General features: G+C 38.0%; 2 protein-coding genes across 10 annotated transcripts in view; both read left to right on the top strand.

The window, feature by feature from the left end:
* Positions 1 to 3,587, top strand: part of rftn1a (raftlin, lipid raft linker 1a) — a 213,844-nt gene extending 210,257 nt beyond the window's left edge. For 2 of the 4 annotated variants that reach the window (XR_015945356.1, XR_015945354.1), the window contains exon 13: positions 3,092 to 3,212. The gene's annotated coding sequence lies outside the window, so the exon portion shown is untranslated. Of the gene's footprint in view, positions 1 to 3,058 lie in introns of all 4 variants that reach the window. The other 2 variants (XM_088651501.1, XM_088651502.1) reach the window with 2 other exon arrangements.
* On the top strand, positions 251 to 19,461 carry fam221a (family with sequence similarity 221 member A). 6 transcript variants are annotated; one of them, XR_015945203.1, is made up of 12 exons: positions 251 to 305; positions 469 to 567; positions 647 to 820; positions 897 to 1,087; positions 1,884 to 2,113; positions 3,026 to 3,186; positions 7,786 to 7,831; positions 7,914 to 8,011; positions 14,152 to 14,201; positions 14,287 to 14,323; positions 14,409 to 14,521; positions 19,057 to 19,461. XR_015945203.1 is itself a non-coding variant. In XM_088651368.1 (6 exons), the coding sequence occupies exons 2-5, from the start codon at positions 503 to 505 to the stop codon at positions 2,102 to 2,104; spliced, it is 651 nt and encodes a 216-aa protein (XP_088507494.1). In that variant the 5' UTR covers positions 251 to 305; positions 469 to 502; the 3' UTR covers positions 2,105 to 2,113; positions 3,026 to 5,192.
* The last annotated feature ends 3,892 nt before the right edge of the window (positions 19,462 to 23,353 follow it).

The following is a 23,353-nucleotide window of genomic DNA, read 5'->3' as shown; positions in this document are numbered from 1 at the left end:
AGCAATTCACGTCATTTATATTAAAACGTGAAGCAGTATAGAAATTTAGAGAGTTTCGATATTTTATATGGCTACGTTTTAATTAGAAGATTTAAGGACACAAAATATTTGATGTTCCAAAGCACAACAAACACAGCAACATAGAATCACTGAATCGTTTGTAAAATACTTTTTGAACCGATTCTGATTGAGTCTGATCACTCACTTCCTATCACGCGCTCACGTAAAATTTGTAAGCAGTATGGGAAATGTAGTTCGTATATTCAAGTTTAGCTAGGACGCAATTAAATCGTTCAGAATATGAAGTGAGTATTCTAAATTCGAGTTTTTCCACGTATTTATAGAGTTTTGTTCTTGATATAAATTTAAAGTACGTAAGGAGAACGGCGACGACTGATCGTTGCCTAGAAACACAGACGCAAAGTCCAAACAAGCCGCAGCATTTTCAACAATTGTTTATGTCAACAGATAAAAAAGCAAAATAGACTCATAAGTTAGTAAAATGGCAAAGATTCACATCGACAAACTCGCAGCCAATTCAGTGGAGGCTTATTTAGAATACAAAAGGTGAGTTTGTTTGTAAAAATCCTGAATTTTTTTTTTTTTTTAAAGATGACTTTGTAATTATTCTTTATTCTTTGCAAAGGATTGTTGGGGAAGATGATGGAGGAAGGCTGTTTTCAGAGGACGAGTACAAGAAATACAAAGAGACAGTGGTGCCAGGAAGAATACAGAACCGCCTTTATGTCAGTTTTGGCGTCCCGGGACAGATAGATTGCAAAGTTATTGGACCTGAGACAACTTGCTTCTGTACACACAGGTATGAATAACTAGAATCACACTGATGAACACACGCATACATAAAATAATCTTCGTTGTTTCTGTTTTATTCTCAGGTATAAACAGCATCGCACAGACTATGAGGAGTTGCCAAAAGAAAGGCCTGTCCTCTTGCCCTGTAGAGTCAAAGGTTGTCAGTGTGCTTCTTATGAATATGTTCATATCAACGGCTCTAAACCTGTTCGCTGCCGATGCAAACACACAACAAGTGAGCACAAAGAAGATGCAAGGCATTTGTGCAAGAAATGTGAGTTTTGCACCATTGCATTTCAAAATGTTACAAATATTTTTAAATATATTTACGGTGTTTGTTCACCCCAAATTGGAAACGATCTACTCATCTTTGCATTGCTCCAAAACAAAAATAAAATTCAAATTAGATCTGACTTTTCAATCATTTAATTTAAAGTCTGACACTTAAAATGCTTATAATGAAAAAATAATAAACAAATATATTTTAATTAAGTTTAAATGTACATTTAATGGTGGGGTAAATTAAGTGAATTGAATTAAAAAAAAACAATTCACTTTAAAGGATCGTTGATAATTATTTAAAGGAATTTTGATCAATGGCATTGCTAATATAGACACAATATCACCTAACAAAGCTTAAAAATGATTGTTTGACATGTAATCACATTTGACCTTTTGCAAGAACCAATGAGGTTTGTTCTTTCATGCAGGAATTATTGAGCTTCTGCTTATGTTTGTTTAATTATTGTATATATTTTGTTAACAGCCAAAATTAAATCTATTCATCATAAAGTAATAATGTGTCTTCAGAAGACTTGGAATAAACTGCTCATTTCATATGAATATTTTAAAAATCTCTTTATAAATGTTTTAAAGTCTCAGATAGTTTTAGGTGAACAGATTTTCATTAGAGAAGCAGAAATTTACTCCAATCATATTTTCTTAATAAGTGTGTTAATTTGTGTTCCAATTACATGAAGGACATGACGGTAAAAAATAACAGAATTTTATATTTGGAGAGAATTAGCTCTGCAATAAAATGTAGAATTGCATTACCTGTTCACCTGCAGGTACTCACTGCACTGGTTATCGAAGTCCATTCACCTGTGGATGTGGTGAGCCAGGATATACCCATGTGACGCTGATTGAAACCAGGGAAGAGCGCATGGCACGTGGTCATCCAGTGGGCAGAGCGGTCCCTTATGCAGCTATGGGAGGTCTGACTGGCTTCAGCTCACTAGCGGAAGGCTATCTGAGACTGGATCCCAGTGGCATAGGGAATACATGTTAACAGCATACAGTAGGCAACTTGTTACCTGATACTCATGCTTTTGCAAACATGATATTAGCATTAGATTAGCACACGCCCCTAGAGTAAACATTGCTGTTATTTTATCTTTTGTAATTAGAATGAGAGGTAACTTACAAGTTACTGAACTGCTGCTTTTATACACTGATAAAAATCTTCTTATTGGCAACCATGAGGAACTTTTAACATCCATAGAACCTTTTTTAACACACAAAAGGTTATTTGGGGACATAAATAGTTATTTTAAATAATAAAATACTTTTCATTGTAAGAAAATAATTTAATCAAAAACTTTATTATTTTTCTTTATATATCTGTTTTAAAATATTTAATCATAATTTACTCTATAATTTAAATATATTATATGTAATAAATAACAAAGCAAAACACTTAATTTTCTTATAGTGACAAATGCTTAAAGATAATTAAAAATACTCTCAAACAAGAACTTAACACACTTGCATTATTTCTTTTTGTTTTCTCAGTTTTTTTAAAGAGCCCCTATTATGAGTTTTTGAAAATGAGCTTCCATGCAGTGTGTAACACAGCTTTAAGTGAATGAAAACATCCAGCTGAGGTTAAAATCTGATCTAATCATGCTTAAAACTATTGGTTCTTTACAAAATAGTCGACTCAGAGTCGAATAAATGAGTCATGTTGGGTTTGGATCTTTTGTCAACGTCGATACATCACCAAATATGTAGTACCGGATCCGGTAAAACGTGAATGTGCCTATCCCCTTAGACAATAGCGGATCATGGGACTGATCTTGACACGAAGATGATAATTACTAACAGATGGAGATTTGGCTGCGGGGAATAAAATGTTAAAGTTCATTTTCACAAGAGTAACACAGTATAGCCAACCTACTGCTGTGTTTGTTCCCTGTCATTGATTTTTCAGATTTTTGATACAATAACCTATGCTGCAATGCAGCATTCGCCGACCGACCTATTAAACTTAAGGAAGGAGCAGCAGAGACTAATATGTATGGGACTTTGTCAGACTTTGACAGGGACTGTTACATTTATGGATCAGTTTCTTCTTCCTCCGGATCATAATATGTAAGTGTTATTAAAATTATTGCCTCTTTTTGTGTAGTTTGAAAAATATCTAACATTATTTAATTGTGTGTTGTAACTTGTAAAGGCTCCATGTGGCTTGCAATCACTTATGTATTATAGATCAGAGCTTGCAATGCATCTCTCAGGTAAAAATTTTTATGGGGCTGTTCACATATCGCTTCCAAAACCACATTGAAAACGTGATGCGTGCTTCTTCCTTTACCAATTTAAATGGGTTTCAGAACTCTGCCTTTGCTGAGGGCACCATCAGCTGTTCCTCACACACGTGATCAGTTTTTTAAAATAGTTCAACTTTTGCCTCTGTTTGGATTATACTGAATGTGTGTCGTTGTTATTACTTGAGGTTAGGGTTAAAAGTAAAGTAATATGCTAGTGTTTAACTGCATTGCTTTATTGCATTCCTGCATTGGGCTCTCACATTCTCTCAGCTACTTCATAGCCTTGTTGGGCGTTTCTCTGAATGCAGTGGACCAATCACAACAGACTGGGTCATCTGACCCATCACAGCAAATAAGCCTCACGCAAAGTAGGGGTTTGGGACCAAATTAATCACTGAACAAATCATATTGGAGTTGTTGGGATAATTAAGTAAAAATAAACGCATTCTATAAGACAATGAAACAAGGTTTTTTGACCTTGCATGCATATCAGCCTGTTGTTGGAGAACCCCAAAACCAAAATATTACCTTTTATAATGCAATATGGGATTTTTAAAATCCTTTGAAAATATGAGCATAGATTATTAGCTGTGATTCAGCCATAAATTATGAGTGTGATATTTCATTTATAGAAGTTTGTAATCTGCACGGAAATCAGCATCACTACAGAGTGTGTGCATCTCAAGTCATAAATCAGAATATTATAAAAAGATTTGGGCATTACTAAGGACAATAAATGACCCTAGCTCACAACATGTTGGGACATTGTCACTATTTGTTTTATCACTACCAATCAGTACCTTTCTTTTATTTTAACTTTAATATATTTTTTTCAGTTTTTTTATGTAATTTAATGCACATAATGATCAATATTTAGGTGTATACATATTTATTTCAAAGACTAGAATACACAAAATGTGTAACTCGTATAGTTTTAAATGGGGAAAAGTGTAATGGTAAATATGGCTAATGAAGCCCTGCCTACTAGTACAGGAGCCAATCATCGATCACTATAGACTGCCGATTTTCCAGGGGAGAGACTCAGACCAGATGTGGTTTTTAGGACAGTTTGGGGGTCAACAAACACACCAGAATCTAAGCAAATACCTGCTTCACAGACAAAAGAAATATATCTACATTAAGCTTTTAAATGAACCAAGTGTACTTGGAAACAAAAGTCTTTTTGGTTTTGTAATGTGTATGAAACAAATGCGAGGTACAGTCTGTTCTGTCAAACGCACATCACATGACAGCAATTACCTAAATGCCCACAAACTTGTAAACAAAGAGTCACTGTCATTTCTGGAGGAGATTTGTCATCAAGACCAAGTTGTGGATTACTTCTGTTGACCAGCATGATCAGATGATCATTATCCAGATGATGCTAATATGTAGAACGTCCATAAATGAGGTTGGTGTCGTGATCTTGTTCCTTTGATGAGCGCATGCATATTAGTTTGGGCTACCTGAAAATATGGCGATTTTGTTTGATTTGATTGTTTAGAAACGAAACTTATGAAGCAATTGTTGTTTAAGTTCATTGGTGATTTCAAATATGCCATGTAATTGTAAGCTTGGCAAACAGTTTTGAAGAATTCAATGTTTCTCCATTCAGACAGAAAGCCTGAGCATACTGCCTGAGAGGCATCTCAAAGATGGCCATTGAGTGAAATGATTTGCCCTAAAGGGACTTTGGTATATACAGTTAACCTACAGCATTTCAGCCATAAATGATTAATGTTAGATTGTTTAGTACCTTTCCAGCCATGCATGTTCATGCTTAAATATAAATAAATGATGGTTTGTTTTTCAAAAACATCCATGTAATTATGTGTGGTAAGGTGGTTTACAAGCTACATGTTTTGCAATTCTAAACTTCAGTTAAAGGAACATAGTGAGCATGAATGCTCCAGGTTTTAAATGGTGCACTGTGGGACTTTTAAGGGAGCAGCTTTTTCAGTGCACTGGAAGAATTTTGTCTGCCCCCACTACTGAATTAAGAGCTAATTGAGACCTTGTGCCCATTGTTTTTCAATCATACCAAATACATTTATGAAATACCTTCATTTTAGAACAGTAATTTATCACAGCAACAGCCATTATTATAATGGCAGAAAGCACAAAGCCAGAAACGGATACAGCAAAAAAGTTATGTGAAAATATTTGAAATTTTCATTTTGCCTCAGGCGAAATGATTTGCTTTTTAGCAAAGAAGAGATTAAGGCAGGATTTTTCAAAGTGTGGGGTGAGCCTCGCTGGTGGGAGATAGTCTTGACAAGTAAAGCTAGAGCCTAAGAAACAGGAGGAAATTTAGTCATTTTTGTGCCCATCTCTGTTTATTTTTGTATTTATTTGGCCATGCATTCAAAACAAAACATTTAAAAAGCCTTATTAAAACCAACATCAGTAAACGGTTTACAGTTTGCAATAAGTTTGTAATGAAAATACAAAATGCAATATTATTGTGAATAAGATTATCCATTTTTGTCTGTTTTGTTTGTTCTTTTTGCAAGTCTATACTTTTTACCCTCAGTTTCTGAATTTTATCAGAGGCAAAATGCAAACACGGTTGCATTAGTATTATTATATAAATCAAATATTAATGTTAACTATTCATGTTTTAAACTAAGCGCGACACTGTGGCTCAGTAGTTAGCACTGTCGCCTCATAGCAAGAAGGGCACTAGTTCAACTCCAGGCTGGGTCAGTTGGCATTTCTGTGTGGAGTTTGTATGTTCTTCCCATGTTGGCATGGGTTTCCTCCAGGTGCTCCGGTTTTCCCTATCCAAAGACATGCACTATAGGTGAATTAAATAAACAAAACTGGCCGTAGGGTATGAGCGTGAGTGAGTGTGTATGGATGTTTCCCTGTACTGGGTTGCAGCTGGAAGGGCATCCGCTGTGTAAAACATATGCTGGATAAGTTGGTGGTTCGTTCCGCTATGGCGACCCCTGATGAATAGAGGGATTAAGCCGAAGGAAAAGAAAAAAATGGATGTTTTAAACCGTAGGATTTTATTGCTGAGTATCTTGTCATATGTCATATCAGTCTTTTATGCGTGAATTGTGATCAGAAATCCAGTGGTGTAAAGTAACAAATTACAAATACTCAAATAACTGTAATTAAGTAGTTTTTCTCAGGAATTATAATTTACTGAGTAGTTTTAAAAATGTGTACTTTTATAGTCCTACATTTTTATATTTACTCCACGTTTTCCTTCAACCTGCAGCCATACTTTATTTTTTCTTGTATATGGGGATTAGAAAAATCAGTCTCATGATTCCTGTCCAATCAAATCGCACATAGAAGGTAAATTGCATCATTATGAACTACTTCAAGACATGGGCGATTAATAACACTGTGTGGATGTTACCGCTATGACATCTATCTGACGTTGGATTTTGGTAGTCATATCTGATTAATAAATGTCAGTATTTGACATCCATATGACATTGGTTTAAAATGTTTGCTTGATGTTGGATTTTGGTCACTTTCTAATATTGGACATTAAAAAAATGTTGTCCTTAGACGTTGGGTAGACATTGAATTTTGGTCACTTGACATCACAACTTATATCTTACCTAATATTAACGTCTTATGACGTTGTGGGTAACGTCTTATGATGTATGTAGTTACTTGCTGGGCAATAATTAAATGCTCTAAATAATGTTACATTTACACATCCACAAATACATGTAAATGTATCGGCTTTTTACTGCGTATTATTCAATAATTACTATTCTATTCTTGAGTAGTTTTTAATGGTCTGTTTACTAATAATTTGAGCAATAGTTATAACAGATAATTTTTCTCTACTTACACTACATTTTTAGGCAAGTAATGGTGCTTTTACTTAAGTATGATTTTCAAGTACTTTTTCCACTTCTCTTTCCACATTGCTCTTTAAAAACATTTTGTCAGAGGACATTCAAATGAATGCTTTATTACAAAAATGAGATTGGTCTGAAAAATAAACACAGATGCAGGTAATCATGCTCTTTAAAAGGATCTCTGTTATAATACTCTAGAGAATTCAATGAAGTAAATCTTTCATTACCAGCACTAAAGTGGCTTTTTTCAAATTGGCACCAGAGGCTTGGGCTCAGCTGTTTAACTGTCAGCTTAATAAGCTTTTCAATTAAGTAAATCAGCGTTACTTCAATACTAGTTCTAAAGTGACATTTTTGCATTAGCAAATTTAAATGAATGAAATCAACTGCTTAAATGTAAAATTTTGAATTCATGGCAGAAGGAAGTAGTTTTCTCACACAGAAGCTCAAAGAAAATCTCTCTGTCACGCTGGTAGACAAGGAAGTCAATGATGGTTATTATTTATCAGTTTTATTTAAAACAAAGGCACTTAATCAAAGTGAGAAAACAAAGGAGTGGTGTTAATGCTGTTATCGATCTTCTTTCACAGCATGGTAATGTAACCATCTGATGTTAGCGATCAGGAACATCCATAGGTGAGTATACAGACACACAGTTCATCAGAAAGATAGATCTTCTTGTAAACACCATATAAGAATATTAACTTCCCTTGATCAGTGTGAAGGATTTAAAGACTAATAAGGAACATCCATGGAAGAAGAGGAGAAGATGAAGAAGCGAAGATGAGAACAAACATCCGACTTCAATAGGAGAAGGTGGGCTTTTATAGTGCCCTTTGATGAGAGGACACAGGTGCAGGTAATTAGAATGCCAGTGAGGGTTTATGGGATTGGATGGAGGTGGTTTGTGAGGGAGAGCGATGATTAGGTGAGCAGGAACAAGCATGGGATGTAACAGTACCCCTCCACAGGTGACTCCTAGCACCCTAGACTGGCGGCGGGGGCAGCCATGCCCTCAAGGAGTTGGGCGATCGAAATGACTATGGTGGATTTCTTCAAGGAGAATTGGATCTAAGATGTCATCGCGGGGTGTCCAAGATCTCTCCTCAGGGCAAAAGCCTTCTCAGTCCATGAGGTGTTGGAGCTGGATTTCTTTGACCTGGTAGTTTCCGGTTCTGTGGAGGGAGGAGAAACAAGATCAGTGAAGGGTTTGAGGAGTGACACATGGAAAGATGGTGATATTCTGTAGTGCGGTGGTAGGTTAAGACAGGGTTTATCTGGGAGTGTACGGTGAACGGTCCCAGGGAGCGGGGACTCTAGTGGTGGATGTTGGTAGGCTGTGACGATCTGCGTAAGTAGTAAATCTCTGCCCGCTGAAGATGGACATGCGCTGAGTCCCATACCTTTCCGCTCTCTTTGAACCAGTGATCCCCCACGGGCACTTCCGAAGTTTCCCCCATCCAGGGAAACAAGGATGGCTGATAACCTAGGGCATATTGAAAGGGGGTTAGACCAGTAGAAGTTTTAACAAAGAGAATTTTGTACATACTCAGCCCACGGTAGATACTGGCTCTGGATGTTATGGTGGCTGAATTGGGGCCCTCTGGCTAATACAATATCCTCTGGGAGGCCATCATTTTAGAAGACATGTTGGAAAAGAGCTTCTGCTGTTTCCAGAGCTGTGGGGAGACCTTTCTGAGGGATTAGCTTACAAGACTTTGAAAATTGATCTACTACTACAAGAATGGTGGTATACCCTTGTGTTGGAAGCAGATCAGTGGCAAAGTCAATTCCAAGATGGGTCCAGTGTCGGAGGGAAATGAGTAATGGTTGCAGTTTACCTTCAGCCAGGCAGCGTGGAGTTGATGGCACAGACAGAGCAACCCTTAGCACACTAGGGTGTGTTTCCCAAAACAACGACGTAACTCGCGGCTGAACTATCATAGTACGATGCATCGTTTGGGAAAAGAACTATGTAGTGACGAGTGTTTCCCAAAACCCGTTGTTTCTCTGTTACAGATCCATCGCTTGAACCACGTAAGTTATAAAGTAAAACGTCCATAATAATGTTCATAACTGGGTGGAGTAACTACTTCTTTAGAGAAAACCCCATAATTTCTTTGTGCAAACTATATCGTTTTACACGCACATACATTTAAAATAAAATCCAATATTAGATTTGGTAAAAACATGCACTCGCTTCAAATCAAATCACTTTTATTGTCACATCATCAGCAGCATGTGTGCTATGATGAGTGAAAAGCTTAGGTGCTGGCTCCAGACAGTGCAAAATACAATGACAGTGCAAAATACAACATCATACTCCCAAAAAAACAGGACAATGTAAAATTGACAGCGATATATACAACAAATAGGTGTACACATAGTTGTAGGCAGTATTGTTTTAAGTATGAGTTGGTTAAAGTGCAGTGTATGCGACACATTGATGGTGTGCAGTGAGAGGTATGGAAGAGTGTGTGCGAGTTCTGTTAAGTGTTCATCAGCCTAAAAGTCTGAGGGAAGAAACTTTCCTTCAGTCGGCTGGTGCGTGACTGGATGCTGCGGAACCGTCTGCCTGAGGGTAGCAGAGAGAAAAGTCTATGGCTTGGGTGGCTGGAGTCACTGATGATTCTCTTGGCTTTCCTCATGCACTGCCTGGTGTAGATGTTCTATAGGGAGGGAAGCTCACCTCCTACTACGCGTCCAGCTGTTCGCACAATCCCGTGTAGGCCTTTGCAATTGCTGCTGTTGCTGTTTCCATACCAGGTGGTAATACAGCCAGACAGGATGCTCTCCACAGTGCAGGTGTAGAACGAGCGGAGGATGTGGGTGCTTATTCTAAACCTCCTGAAATGCTGAGGAAAAAGAAATGTCGTGCTTTCCTCAGCACTGCGTCTGTGTGAGCAGTCCATGTCAAATCCTCAGCCATGTGTACTCCAAGAAACTTGAAAGTGCTGACTCTCTCCTCTGGTGTCCCATTGATGGTGATTGGGGGTGTGCTCTCTCTTCTCTTTCCTGAAATCCACCACCAGCTCCTTGGTTTTGCTGATGTTGAGTGATAAATATCATCTTATCATTATCGGTTATTAGGCCCACCACCGTTGTGTCATCAGCAAATTTAACGATGACGTTGAAGCTGTGTTTGGCTGTACAGTCACGTGTGTACAGGGAGTACAGGAGTGGACTGAGAACATAGCCCTGTGGAGCACCAATGTTGAGCATCAGTGTGGATGAGGTAATGTTATTCATTCTGACCACCTGGCATCTGCTTGACAGGAAGTCCAGGATCCAGTTGCACAGAGAGCTGTGTAGACCTAGAGCCTGGAGCTTCACTACCAGCTTGGCAGGCACTATGGTGTTAAATGCTGAGCTGTAGTCCACAAACAGCATTCTCACATGTGTGTTGCATCATCAGTGGAGCGGTTATTTCTGTATGCAAATTGCAGAGGGTCAGTGTGAGTGGGCAGTATTGAGCAGATGTGCTTTTTAATCAGCTTCTCAAAGCTCTTGCTGAAGATGGGTGTCAGAGCAACCGTACGCCAGTCATTCAAGTCTGTGGTTTTAGGTGATTTTAGTATGGACAAAATAGTTGCTGTCTTAAAGCATGTGGGAACCACAGACCGATAGAGCGAGAGGTTAAAGATGTCAGTGAAAACTCCTGCTAGCTGGTGTGCGCATACTTTAAGTACACATCCTGGGATGCCATCTGGGCCTGTAGCTTTCCAGATGTTCACGCGACTTAGAACAAGTTGAGCTCGTCCGGGAGAGATGCAGCAATGTTTACAGTGGCGGGTTTGTTACCTTTAAAGTCTGTGATGTAATTAAGTTCCTGCCACATGCTCCTTGCGGTATTGGTGATAAATTGACCCTCTACCATGTCTCCTCTTGATGTTTTGCTGCTTTGATGGTTTTCCTGAGGTTGTAATTTGCTTGATTTTGTTCAAGTACTGATAGGGCTGTTTGAACTTCGCTGTTAATACATGTTTTGGGGTTGGGGTAGATACGGACGGTTTTTGTTGGTACCACGTCTTCTATGCATTTTCTGATGAGACATGTAACGGTGTATGAGTACACTTTGATGTCATCATCAGAAGCTGCCCGGAACATATCCCAGTCCACTTGATAAAGGTATGAGCAGAACAGAGGGATCTAATTTGCCAAACGGTGGGCAGAGGAGGGATTTGTAGGCATTCTGGAAAGGAGAAGAGCAGTGGTCTGGAATGAGATCACCACGCGTGTTTTTGGTGATGTGTTGATAATATTTTGGAGCGATTTACCTGAGATTGGCATTGTTAAAGTCCCCTGTAACAATAAACGCTGCCTCCGGGTGTGCGGTTTCCTGCTCGCTTATGCTCCCATACAGTTCCTTGAGCGCCTGCTCTGTGTTGGCTTGAGAGTGGATGTAGACAGCCATAATTATCACAGCTGTGAACTCCCTTAGCAGCCAGTTAGTCGACACCGAAGCATAAGATATTCCAGAAAAGGAGAATAAAATGATCTAATTGGGTGTATGTTTCTCTCATCACACGATGAGTTGTTAGTAAAGAAACAAACACCTCCTCTTTTGCTTTTCCCTGTGAGTTCTTTCGTTTAATCTGCGTGGTGCATGGAAAACCCCGAAAGTTCAGCAGCTGTGTCTGGTACATCCGCAGATAGCCATGGTTTCTGTAAGGCAGATAATGCGGCAGTTTCTTGCTTCATGTTGGAAGGAATGTTTTCCGTTGGAAGAAAACATTCCTTTCCATATTAACTGAAATATGTAAATGACGCATAGGGCCTATGTTTGCTTTGCTAATACTATTGAGAATTTGAACATTATATATTCTGAAGGGTCCGGATGACAGAGGATGAATGCTGTAGTGAACATAGCTCTCAGATTGTAAGAACACTTTATCCACCTTTGAGAAGGGAAGTTAAAGAAGCTGGAAGGATACTATAGTTCTTTATGAACCATCTGTAGAAGTTGGAGAAACCTAGAAATCGTTGTAGTTCTTTTATGTTTTTCTGATATTTATAATGATGATATTTATAATGGCTGGAGGGGTTGATGAAAGCTGTTTTCCATTTGTCCCCTTTTCGGAAATTAATTAAATTATAGGCACTGTAAAGATCAAGCTTGCTGAAGATGTGCGCCTCTCTTAGTTCGTCCAGAGCAGTGGGTAACAGTGGCAATGGGTAAGCAAACTTTACTGTTGCAGAGTTCAGCACTCTATAATCTATGCAGGGCCTTAATCCTCTGTCTTTCTTGGATACAAAGAAGAAACTGGATGCAGTGTGAGAGGTGGATGGTCTGATTAACCCTTGATGGAGAGCTTTGTTAATGTACAAATTCATCGCCTCGTGCTCAGGACAGAACAGAGGATATATTCTTTTGTGTGGTAACTTGGCATTTGGCAGCAGCTTGATACTACAATCCTAGGACTGTCGAGGGGGTAGCTGGGTGGCTCTTTTCTTGCTGAAGACATCAGTGAAAGAGTGATAAATGGAGGGAATGGTGAGGCTGAATGATGAGTGAGGAGTTTCAATGGTGGTGGCTTGGGCAGATAAGGGAGTGGGTTTCTTGGAGTGAACAGCAGGTGGAGTGGTATAACCGTGATTTATACAAGCAGCACTACACCTGAGGAGTGTATCCCAGTTAATATGGGGCTCATGATGTTTATGTCACAGTCTGTCCAAGATGGCGTCAAAGTTGGCACGAGGAAGAATGAGTAAGGGAAGTTTCTCTTCATGGTTAAGGGAAGAGAGAAGAATCACTTCTTTTGTACACCGGGATATTTTGCCATCGTCATATGGTGAACTCTAAATGGTTGTAATTTGGTACTGAATCTCATTTTGAACAGAGGGAATTCAATGTTGGGAGGTGAAGTTGGAAGAGTTAAAGTTCCCAGCCGCTCCAGAGTCCACCAGCCCATGAATGGGGAGAGTACAGGAGTTCACAATTAATTCTGCTTGCATATATGGTATATACGAGACAGATGGTGTAAGCATGACCTTACTCACCATTAGGCGGGGCAGACTGAGATGAGGGGAGTGGATTCTCCACAATACAGGCAGAGCTGGTAACAGATTCACCATTGACATTCGGAGGATTTCAGGCGGTATGCGTCCATTATCATTGGCTCTTCGGCTTCCAGCGCTAGCGATGGAACTCTGGGAGATTATATTGCGTTAGCAGACGAGGAAGATGGGCAAGCAGAAAAATGTTGTGATACGCTCATAGTTTTCTTGATGAATGCTTCTAAGTTAGCATTATCATCGTAAATGACCATTTTTATGAATGTGAGGTTTTAGCCCCTTATGATAAGCTAGGAGGGCTTCTTGATTCCACCCACTACTCGCAGCAAGTGATCTAAACTGTAGCATATACTCATGGATGGGGAGATTTCAGTGGCGGAGATTAATCAGTTCGTCATGTACTGACAGGGAAGGGAGTGGGACTGCAAATACCTCTTTGAAGTGGCTTAAGAACATTTTGTAAGGTGGCCATCACCGTGCTGCTGGCATTTTATAGAGCATCTGCCCACTGTAGAGCTCAACCTAAAAGCAGGGAAATCATGAAAGCAACTTTCAAGATTTCATTAGGAAATTAATGAGCATTGGCTTCCATATACAGTGAACATTGAGAGAGAAAACCAGGTGCTTCGTTCACCCGAGTAATTCATGGGTCGAGCAAGTGGCGTGCTCATGATGACCACTGGGGTGAAAGTGGCACTTAAGGGTGTGAAAGGCAACGTTTGCCACATGGTGTGGACCACACCAGCGAATGGATCCGAAGCGCTTCCGGTTAGCACAGCGATAGCTTTCATGAGCGTGTTGTTTTCTTCTGGGCCAGTATTCTGTCAAGCTGGTAGACAAGGATGGTTATCGTTTGTTAGTTTTATTCAAAACAAAGTTACTTAATCAAAGTGAGGAGGTAAAGGAGTGGTGTTAATGCTGTTATCGATCTTCTTTCACAGCATGGTAATGTAAACATCAGATGTTAGCGATCTCATGGGAACATCAGCAGGTGAGTATATAGACACACAGTTCATCAATTCAATGGCAGATCTTCTAATAAACACTATATAAGTTTAAGCACTTCCCTTGATTAGTGTGAAGGATCCGAAGGCACATAAGGAACATCCGTGGGTGAGTATACAGAGACACAGTTCATCAGATAGATGGTAGATCTTCTAGTAAACACCATATAAGAATATTTACTTCCCTTGATCAGTATGAAGGATCCGAGGATTCATAAAGAACATCCATGGAAGAAGAAGAGAAGACGAAGAAGTGAAGATGAGGACAACCATCCGACTTCAATACCGGTCGATGACTAAGGAGAAGGTAGGCTTTGTATGTAGAGCTGATATAGAGCCAAATTGCACAGTAAGAACTATATATCTACTGCTAACTATATATGACTGTAACTGAAACTTTAAGTAACTAAATATTAATTTACACATTTAGTTATTCATTTAGCATTAAAAATTAAACTAAGAAATCTTCAACCAAAATCTATGCAGATATGGAAAGAATAAAAAGAGAGCTTGAAAATTTTAAGGTTCCGTGAATTTACAATTTGTAGTACATTTGTACATTAAATTGGATGTGTACATGTAGTACATACATCAATCTTTATCACAAAAAAGAGAGAATTTTCAAGTGGTCTTTTAATGGTCCACAATATTATATTTGTGCATATACATTAGATTAGTCAGTACTGAAGCCAAATCTGGAGCTTATCTAACAAAATAACTTATGATAACAGTCCAAAAACTAGAACTTCCAAATTTATATGTTATAGAAAAATATTAAATACAAGTTTTTTAAAAAAAAAAAAAGAGGAAAAATCAAGAGAAGAAAAAAAAATGAAAAAATTTAGTTGAAATTTTTTAGGTTGTAATTTTTTTACAAGCAATATTTTGCTTGACTTTAAATACACCAAAATACAATGCCTATATTCACGGAAAAATGGATAAAAATATTCATTTTCAAAATGGGGTGTACTCAATTATGCTGAGCACTGGAAATAATTTTTTCTACAAAAAGAATATATTTAGCAAAAATAAGGTTATACCCTAACTAAAAATAAGGTGTCTTTAATCAATTGATTATGGCATGGAGTCGAGGAGACATCCATTGCAACAAAATACATTGCCTAGCTAATAATGACAGAAAAACTATTCATTTAGGAAAATACAATTTATATGAAATTATGAATATTTTCCCCCATTATACAGTATGCTGGTTTTCAGTAAATATGTGTCTTCACCAGAGAACTTAATTTTTTACAGTGGTTCCAAATAAAATGTGAACATGTAAACAATTCTGAGATGAAAACTGAACAAGGTGCATGTCCTGGGTAAAGTCTAGATTGGATTAATAAAATACAATGAATGAGAAATTTAATAAATAATATAAATAATTCTCGTTAACTTCCGGCCGCTAGCATATCCGATCTAGCAACAACCCGTGTCATGGGCTTCACATGGGCTTCAGTCATATGATCTTGAATTGGGTCCTTAAACTAATTGAAGTTTTGCATGGAATTGACCGATTTTAAATTGGCATAGTGTCACACCAGGCGACACAGTTTTCAGTGATAAATTTTTTAAAGTTCCTATGTCTTTAGAAATATATTAATGAAAATATCTAAAATCGGGCCTGAGGCACTTGATTTTACTTTTTCATTATGAGAGCTATAATTGAATGAACTTTGCAAGTATAGACAGTTACACTACACTACAGTTTAGATTTGGATTAAAAATGCGTATTAACAGCATCTGTTATTACAAGATGTTCATTTAAGACAAAAGAAAGATTTAATGATTTACTGCATGTTAAATGGTGACAATACTAATTCATTTTTGTCACGTTTGAAGGTGAAAATGCAGTCATCAACAAAACATTTAAAAAAATACAATGTGTATTAAGTTTCTGACCACAAAATTTTGGGTCATATTTTTATGAATGTAAAAATTTTGAAAGAATTAATGAAAATATGGCAATATTCAGTTTTAACCAGCAGAGGTCAGTAATGACACACGCCTTTGCTTTGCAAACAGCATCAACTTGACTTTATAGAGTGAGATTTGTCTTTGTTTTCCATGAATTGACTTTAAATTGCTCTTCTTTACTCTGCAATGTTGAGAACAATACTAGCAATTAAAGTACGTAATTAAAAGAGTGTTTGTACTCTATCTATGAGACACAGAGGGCTGCGTGCTTTGTGAACTCTGCAGGCTCTGTAGCTCGCATTCAATCGCTTTCTGTTCGAGCAGCAGAAAGAAAGAAGAAACAATTTCACCCCTAATCATTGGTACAGTTCCACTAGAATGGTTTGCTGTATGTGCTGAGCTTGACTTGCTCTGTCTTCCACTGCGTGTGTGTGTGTGCGTATGTTTTGAATCTCAGTTTGAATGTGCTGCTCTGTATTTGTATTTGTGAATGTTTTATGACTCATCCTAAGCTCCTCAAGATTTCATTAGACTGGATTCGTTACGACTTCCGCTTTATATGTTCATACACTCCTCTTCTGTTCTGATATGCATCTCCACTCAATTGCTCTTGAGAACATCTGTCTGTCTCATGAAATGTGCAAAGACAAGTGTGTGTGTGACCTGCGAGACTTGCTTTTGGTGACGTCTGCGATGAAAAAGAGACCAAAGACAGACTCTTCTCATTACCACACTTGAAATAAAACTGGCGGCTCATTGGAGGATTTTTCATCGCCACCAACACTCTGAAAATACCTCGCTGATTCATTTAGAAGTCTCTTTTGTACTGGCGCTCTTTGCCTGGTCCTCTATTTATATTAAGCCTCATTTAGATCTTATTATGTTATGCACCCTGCGCCTCTCTACCTCCTCAATGGTATCTTTAATACGCTTCTTTTCTTTTTGTCCCTCTCCTCAAAATCTCCCATACAGCTTCAAATCTTAGTTACACAGAAATCTGTTAAAATTACAGAGAGTGGGAGAAAACATTAAGTGGGTTTAGGGTCACTAGTTGGTAAAAAAAAATGGACCAACTCTGAAAAAAGAAAAATTTAATAATTCTGGTATTATTTACTCATTATTCATTCTGAACATTTGTTGGTGTTGATTTATGTCAGACTATATGAGAAGCATATAATAAATTATTGCAAATTGATTAAAAAGAAAAAAGAAAAAAACTGAAAAATCACATATACATAAGTATTCACAGCTTTTGCTCAATACTCAAATATTGATCCTCCTTTGGCAGCAATTACAGCCTCAAGTCTTTTTGAATACGATGCCACTAGCTTGGCACACATGTCTGGAAAATTTTGCCCATTCCTCTTTGCAGTGTCTCTCAAGCTCTATCAGGTTGGATGGGAAGCAACTGTGTATGCCATTTTCAGATCTCTCCAGAGATGTTCAATAGGATTTAGGTCTGGGCTCTGACTGGGCCACTCATGGACACACCGAGTTGTTGTGAAGCCACTCCAATGATATTTTGGCAGTGTACCTTGGGTCATTTTCCTGCTGGAAGATAAACAGTCACCTAGTCTAAGGTCAAGAGCACTCTGAAGCAGGTTTTCATTCAGGATGTCTCTGTACATTCATGTGCTGCATTCATCTTTGCCTTTATCCTGGCTAGTCTTCCACTTCCTGCCACCACCATGCTTCACTATAGGAATGGTATAAGCCTGGTGATGAGCAGTGCCTGGTTTTCTCCAAATGTAACGACTGGCATTCACTCCAAAGGGCTTAATTTTAGTTTCATCAGACCAAAGAGGTTTTTTTTCTTATGGTCTGAGAGTCCTTCAGATTCCATGTGGCAAATTCCAGGTGTGGAGTGGGTTCCATCTGGCCACTCTACCATACAGACCTAATTGGTGGATTGCAGCACAGATGGCTGTCATTCTATTAGGTTCTCCTCTCTTCACAGAAGAACGCTGGGGCTCAAACAGAGTGACCATCGTGTTACTGATCACCTCCCTGACTAAGGTCCTTCTCCCCTGATCACTCACCTTAGATGGCCGGCCAGGTCTAGGAAGAGTTTTGGTTGTTCCAAACATCTTCCACGTACAGATGATGGAGGCCACTGTGCTCATTGGACCTTTCAGTGCAGCAGAATTTTTTTCTGTAACTTTCCCCAGCCTTGTGCTTTGAGACAATCCTGTCTCAGAGGTCTGCAGACAATTCCTTTGTCTTCATGCTTGGTTTCTGCTTTGACATGCACTGTCTACAGACAATTCCTTTGTCTTTATGCTTGGTTTGTGCTTTGACATGCACTGTCAACCCCAGGGCATTTTATTGACAGGTGTATGCCTTTTCGAATCATAGCCAATCAACTTAATTGACCACAGGTGAACTCCAGTTAAGCTGCTGAAACATCTCAAGAATGATCAGTGGAAACAGAATGTACCTGAGCTATATTTAGAGCTTTACGGCAAAGGCTGTGAATACTTATGTACATGTGATTTTTTTAGGCTTATTATTTTTAATAAATTTGAAACAATTAAAAAAAAATCTTTTTCATATTGTAATTGTGGGGAATAAGGCTGTAAAAAAAAACAGGGAAAAAAGTTAAGCGCTAAAAGTTAAGCTGTTTTAGCAGATGTCTTTCTTTCTTATTTTTTTACTTAAGAAGAACCAGCTCTCATTAGCCGTTTTGGTGAACTTCTACTTCTGCACAATAGAGAGCATCTTGACCAACTATGTCACAGTCTGGTATGGAAGCTGCTCTGTTGCTTAGCATAAGGCACTGCAGCAGATGGGGAAAACTGCCTAACGCATCACAGGGACCACACTGCCAGCCATCCAGAAGAAACACTGTCTGTGCCGAGCGCGCAGTATTCTTAAGGACTCCTCTTACCCTGTTTACAGACTGTTTTCTTTCCTGCCTTCCAGCAGGCGCTTTAGGCTCCTCCGGACAAAAACCAGTAGACTTAAAGGGGGTCACACACCAGAAGGATCACTCAGCGACGTGCCAAGTAGCGCCACGCAGCGCCATGCATTTTAAAATTCTAAACATAGGTTTACACTTACACTTACACACTGCACACTTCTGATTATTAATAGCAAACTGTACATATATTCATCTATTGTAAATATCTGTTCATATCTAATACAACCTGTATAATGTTCATAGTATTTTCATCCGTAAATATCACCATAGTTTTTCTATAACTGCACTTTATAATTTACACCTGTATTCTACTCTTGCTGCTATTGCACTGCTGGTTAGACCTGAACTACATTATGTTTCCTTATACTTGTACACATGTAATGACAATAAAGTTGAATCTAATCTAATCTAATGCACTATGGCCAATTTAGTTTATTCAATTCACCTATAGCGCATGTCTTTGGACTGTGGGGAAAAACTGGAGCATCCGGAGGAAGCCCACATGAACACAGGGAGAACATGCAAACTCCACACAGAAATGCCAACTGACCCAGTCAAGACTCGAACCAGTGACGTTCTTGCTGTGAGACGACAGTGCTAACCACTGATTCACCATGTCGCCCCTTAAATCTATTTCATATATAATAAAATGATGCACTGTATAAAAACTCAATTACTTAAAAAAAAAAAACTATTTAAAAATGCAGCTTAACTAATTACCAGAATTTACTTTTAATAAAGATTAAGTTACCATGATTTTGGAATTAAAATACAGTAAGTAAACTTAAAAGAAATGTAAAAGAAAACTACTGTATTTCATTAGTTTATAGTGTTAATACATCAATATTTTGTAGGACAAACATCAACACACAAACACACAAGCAAAAACTTGTGAAGATAAGAAAGAACAAATGTTCATCACAAACATTGTTTTCCCTCTAACAGGAAAACAAAATTTTCCCTCTAACAGGAAAACATACTAAGATGTTGAAGGTCCCACTACTAAACAACATCATGGTAACAGACAAATAAAATTAGCAATAAACATTGTTTATAAAAATTTGTTATAAACATCTAATGTACAAAATTGATGAGAAAACTAACTAAAATAACCATAGTTATGTCAATAAAAAGCAAAAAAGGGTCATGCAGGCAATTCTGTGAAAGTAGTTTTACAGTTAGGGGGCTTTCACGCTAGCACTTTTGGTCTGCTCCCGGGTTCGTTTGATGTCAGAGTATGGTACGTTTAACTATAGTGTGAACATGTCTTCTAAACTCTAGTGCGCACCTGTGAACTGTACCCGAGTCTGCCTAAAAAAGGTGGTCTGGGGTACGTTTGTGGGTACTGTGGTACGGTTCACTTTTGATATGAACGCAATTATACAAAATAACAGAAGTGAACCACTAAATTTATAACAACTTTAGTTTTTATAGCGTTCATTCATGTCTGTATGTCTGTGTATCACCTACCTTGGCGACAAGTGGGACTGACCCAGTGCAACCCAGTTGGTTTTGGGAACAAAACCAAAAGATTCAGTAAAAGCAGAATGGCTGTGGCATACATCTCCATTTTAGCACTTTGCTTTCGTGGGTCACCTTGCAAGCGTACCGAGGTTCAGAAGGAAAAAAAACACATACCAGCCCAAGTGGGACAATCGGACCAGGCATTCGGACCAAGTGTGAAAGCACTCTTAATCACTGTATAAATTAAAGAAACTTATTGTAACAGCTTACAAATTTTTGCGGTAGCATTTTATGGTCTTACCATTTTTTACCGTGAGACCAAGCAGTTTTTCACATAGATGGCTTTACCACACTTTGGTAAACATTATTTGTCTTTTCAAGAGCTTAACAGCCTTTCGGCCACTATCCATTTCCATTTTGTGAAAATTTTGTGAGTTCTATGGAAGAAAATCTTTCTTGATTGGAATGGCACAACAGTCTAATATAATGATCTAAAATAAAAAATAAAAAACTGTCATTGAATATTCACAGAAACTATATGATATGTAATACAAATTTTATATTGTCATATTTTTGTTATGAAATAAAAATGCTATAAATGACAATATTTTTTGTAAATAAACAAAGTTTTGATTTATTATTTACTTGATCACATAAATATAAATCATAAATTGAAACAGACATTTTAAGTGTTTTCATTTTTTCTATAGTTGCATATTTTGGACAATAATGATTATAAATATTAACAGTATTTAATTTTATGACAATATTCAAATAGCATTATAAAGTCTTTTGAATCTTTTTTCTCAAAGCTTTTTTATGGCATCTTAAAATGAGGGTTTCAAGGACTATAATCTGGTTTATTTAAAAGCATTTGTCATTTGAGGCTTTTGTATAATAATAAATGCACTGTGAAGTCCATTTAACTTGATCAAAGAAAATGTATTATTTAGAAATCCAGCTGCTTAAATTCCTTGAGGGTTTCTTGATATTCTGTGTTTGCTTAAAAGTCATTTTAGCATTTAGACTGCCACTTCTAGGGCATTTAAACCAGGCTCTGTGGATCTTGGCTCCTTGCATTAAAAAAAGTTTAATTTTTTTATCAGATTCCCTTCAAAAAGTAATTTGGTTGGCAGAAAGTCACACTCACATGCACCCACAAACATACATCCAGTGTTGTTATAATGTCCATTAGTAAACACTTGCTTTGTCTTGCTTCTTTCCATATGCCATCCCATATACTTTTAAATAAAAAGAATGAAAGAAACTGATTTGGCTCTTTGAACTCATTAAAAATACATTGGCAGAAAAATGAGAAGCAGCCATTTATTAACAAAATGTAAAATTGCCATCCGACGGGGGTTTTGAATGACTATAGAAGAAAATCAGGACAGGATTACATATGAAGTAGCTGGTGTAAATGTTTAATTAATCTGATTAGATTCAGCAGATCTAAAATGATTCACATTGAAATCAGATTAATTCCCTTCTTTGCTTTGAAACAACGTGTGAATTTTAATTCTGAGCTGAAATGAGCAAGCAGTGATTAAGACAACCATACGCAATCTGACCGTTTTTTTTCTTTTTAAACAAACCATATTTATCACCGCAGAAAATCGCAAACTGCTGCGATTATATGGCTTTATTTGTCTATGACACACTTTGTCTCCTTTTTGACCCAAGCAGGTGTCCACGGGATGTCTTAAACACACAAACAATCTACAAACACACACCTGTGTCCAAAGGGAGCACTGGAGTAAGCTAGCGGAAGGGATGATGTCTGATCTGAAAGGTGACATACCGATTTAGTGTGAGTGCTTGATGATTGTGCATGTGTGTGTGCGTTGATATCAACCCTGATTTCTAACTTCACAGATCCTTTGGTGTCTTTAATAAGCTCTTCTAATCATTCTACGCTGTATTAATTACATTTCCTGATGGCTTAAATCTAAAGACTAAACACTTTGAAATGCTTTCACCAATACCGCATCAGTGGAGATAGCTTCTTACAAGTTTAATCTCCCCGCCATGGAAATCTTTAGTACAACTGATGTTTCTGTTATCGCAGTGGCCATGGTGGTGTTATTGACAGGTGTCTGTGGAGTAATAGAAAGGAAATGTAGACCTGAAAAATATTCAACCCATTTCTTCACACGTAGCAGCTGTCAATCAGTTATATATTTCAAGAAGTTGAGCGCTTCATTAGTTTTGCAAACTTGCTAAACTAAGTCACGAGCTGTCCAGCCAACCATGAATCACAATGCATTTCTTCATTCTATTCAGACTTTATTAATAGTCTGTTCATATTACACTGCATTGCGTTGAAGCCTAGTAAAGTGTTGCCTCCCCCTGTCTCCCATAAGCCAGAGAGATTGCCGCACAATTGTCTATGTCGTGTGATGTTGAAAAGAACAACATCAATTACCTGAATCAAAGCAGTGAGACCTAAAAGTGCGTCAAGACAATTGCTTTTTCAATTTCTGTGTTAAAAAGCTTGAAAATCGACGCTGGAACTGCGTTGTGGCCGTGACTCGAGGTGTTTCTGCTCCTCTCCATTCCTTTATTCTGCTCAGTGGTGCTTTGAAGGATTGAAAAAGGAGGAGGAGGAGGAGTGAGGGAGCAGAGATGAAGAGTGAGGGATTGGTGGCGTTATTTATTCAAGCCGAGTCCATGAGTGTGAAGGGGGAGACAAAAACGAGCGTGGAATCACGCAGCTGTGCAAAATCAATAAAAGTTCACTTGACAGTAATAAAAGGTGATTTTTGTCGTTTTTGCATCAAAACACTCCAATTTGCCCTCGCACTGCATCCGCGCTCTCTCAGATACCCTCAGACA

Source organism: Danio rerio, chromosome 19, assembly GCF_052040795.2.
Source record: "Danio rerio strain M-AB ecotype USA chromosome 19, GRCz13ab, whole genome shotgun sequence".
Taxonomy (NCBI): domain Eukaryota; kingdom Metazoa; phylum Chordata; class Actinopteri; order Cypriniformes; family Danionidae; genus Danio; species Danio rerio.
This window is presented reverse-complemented; position numbering and strand designations above follow the sequence as displayed.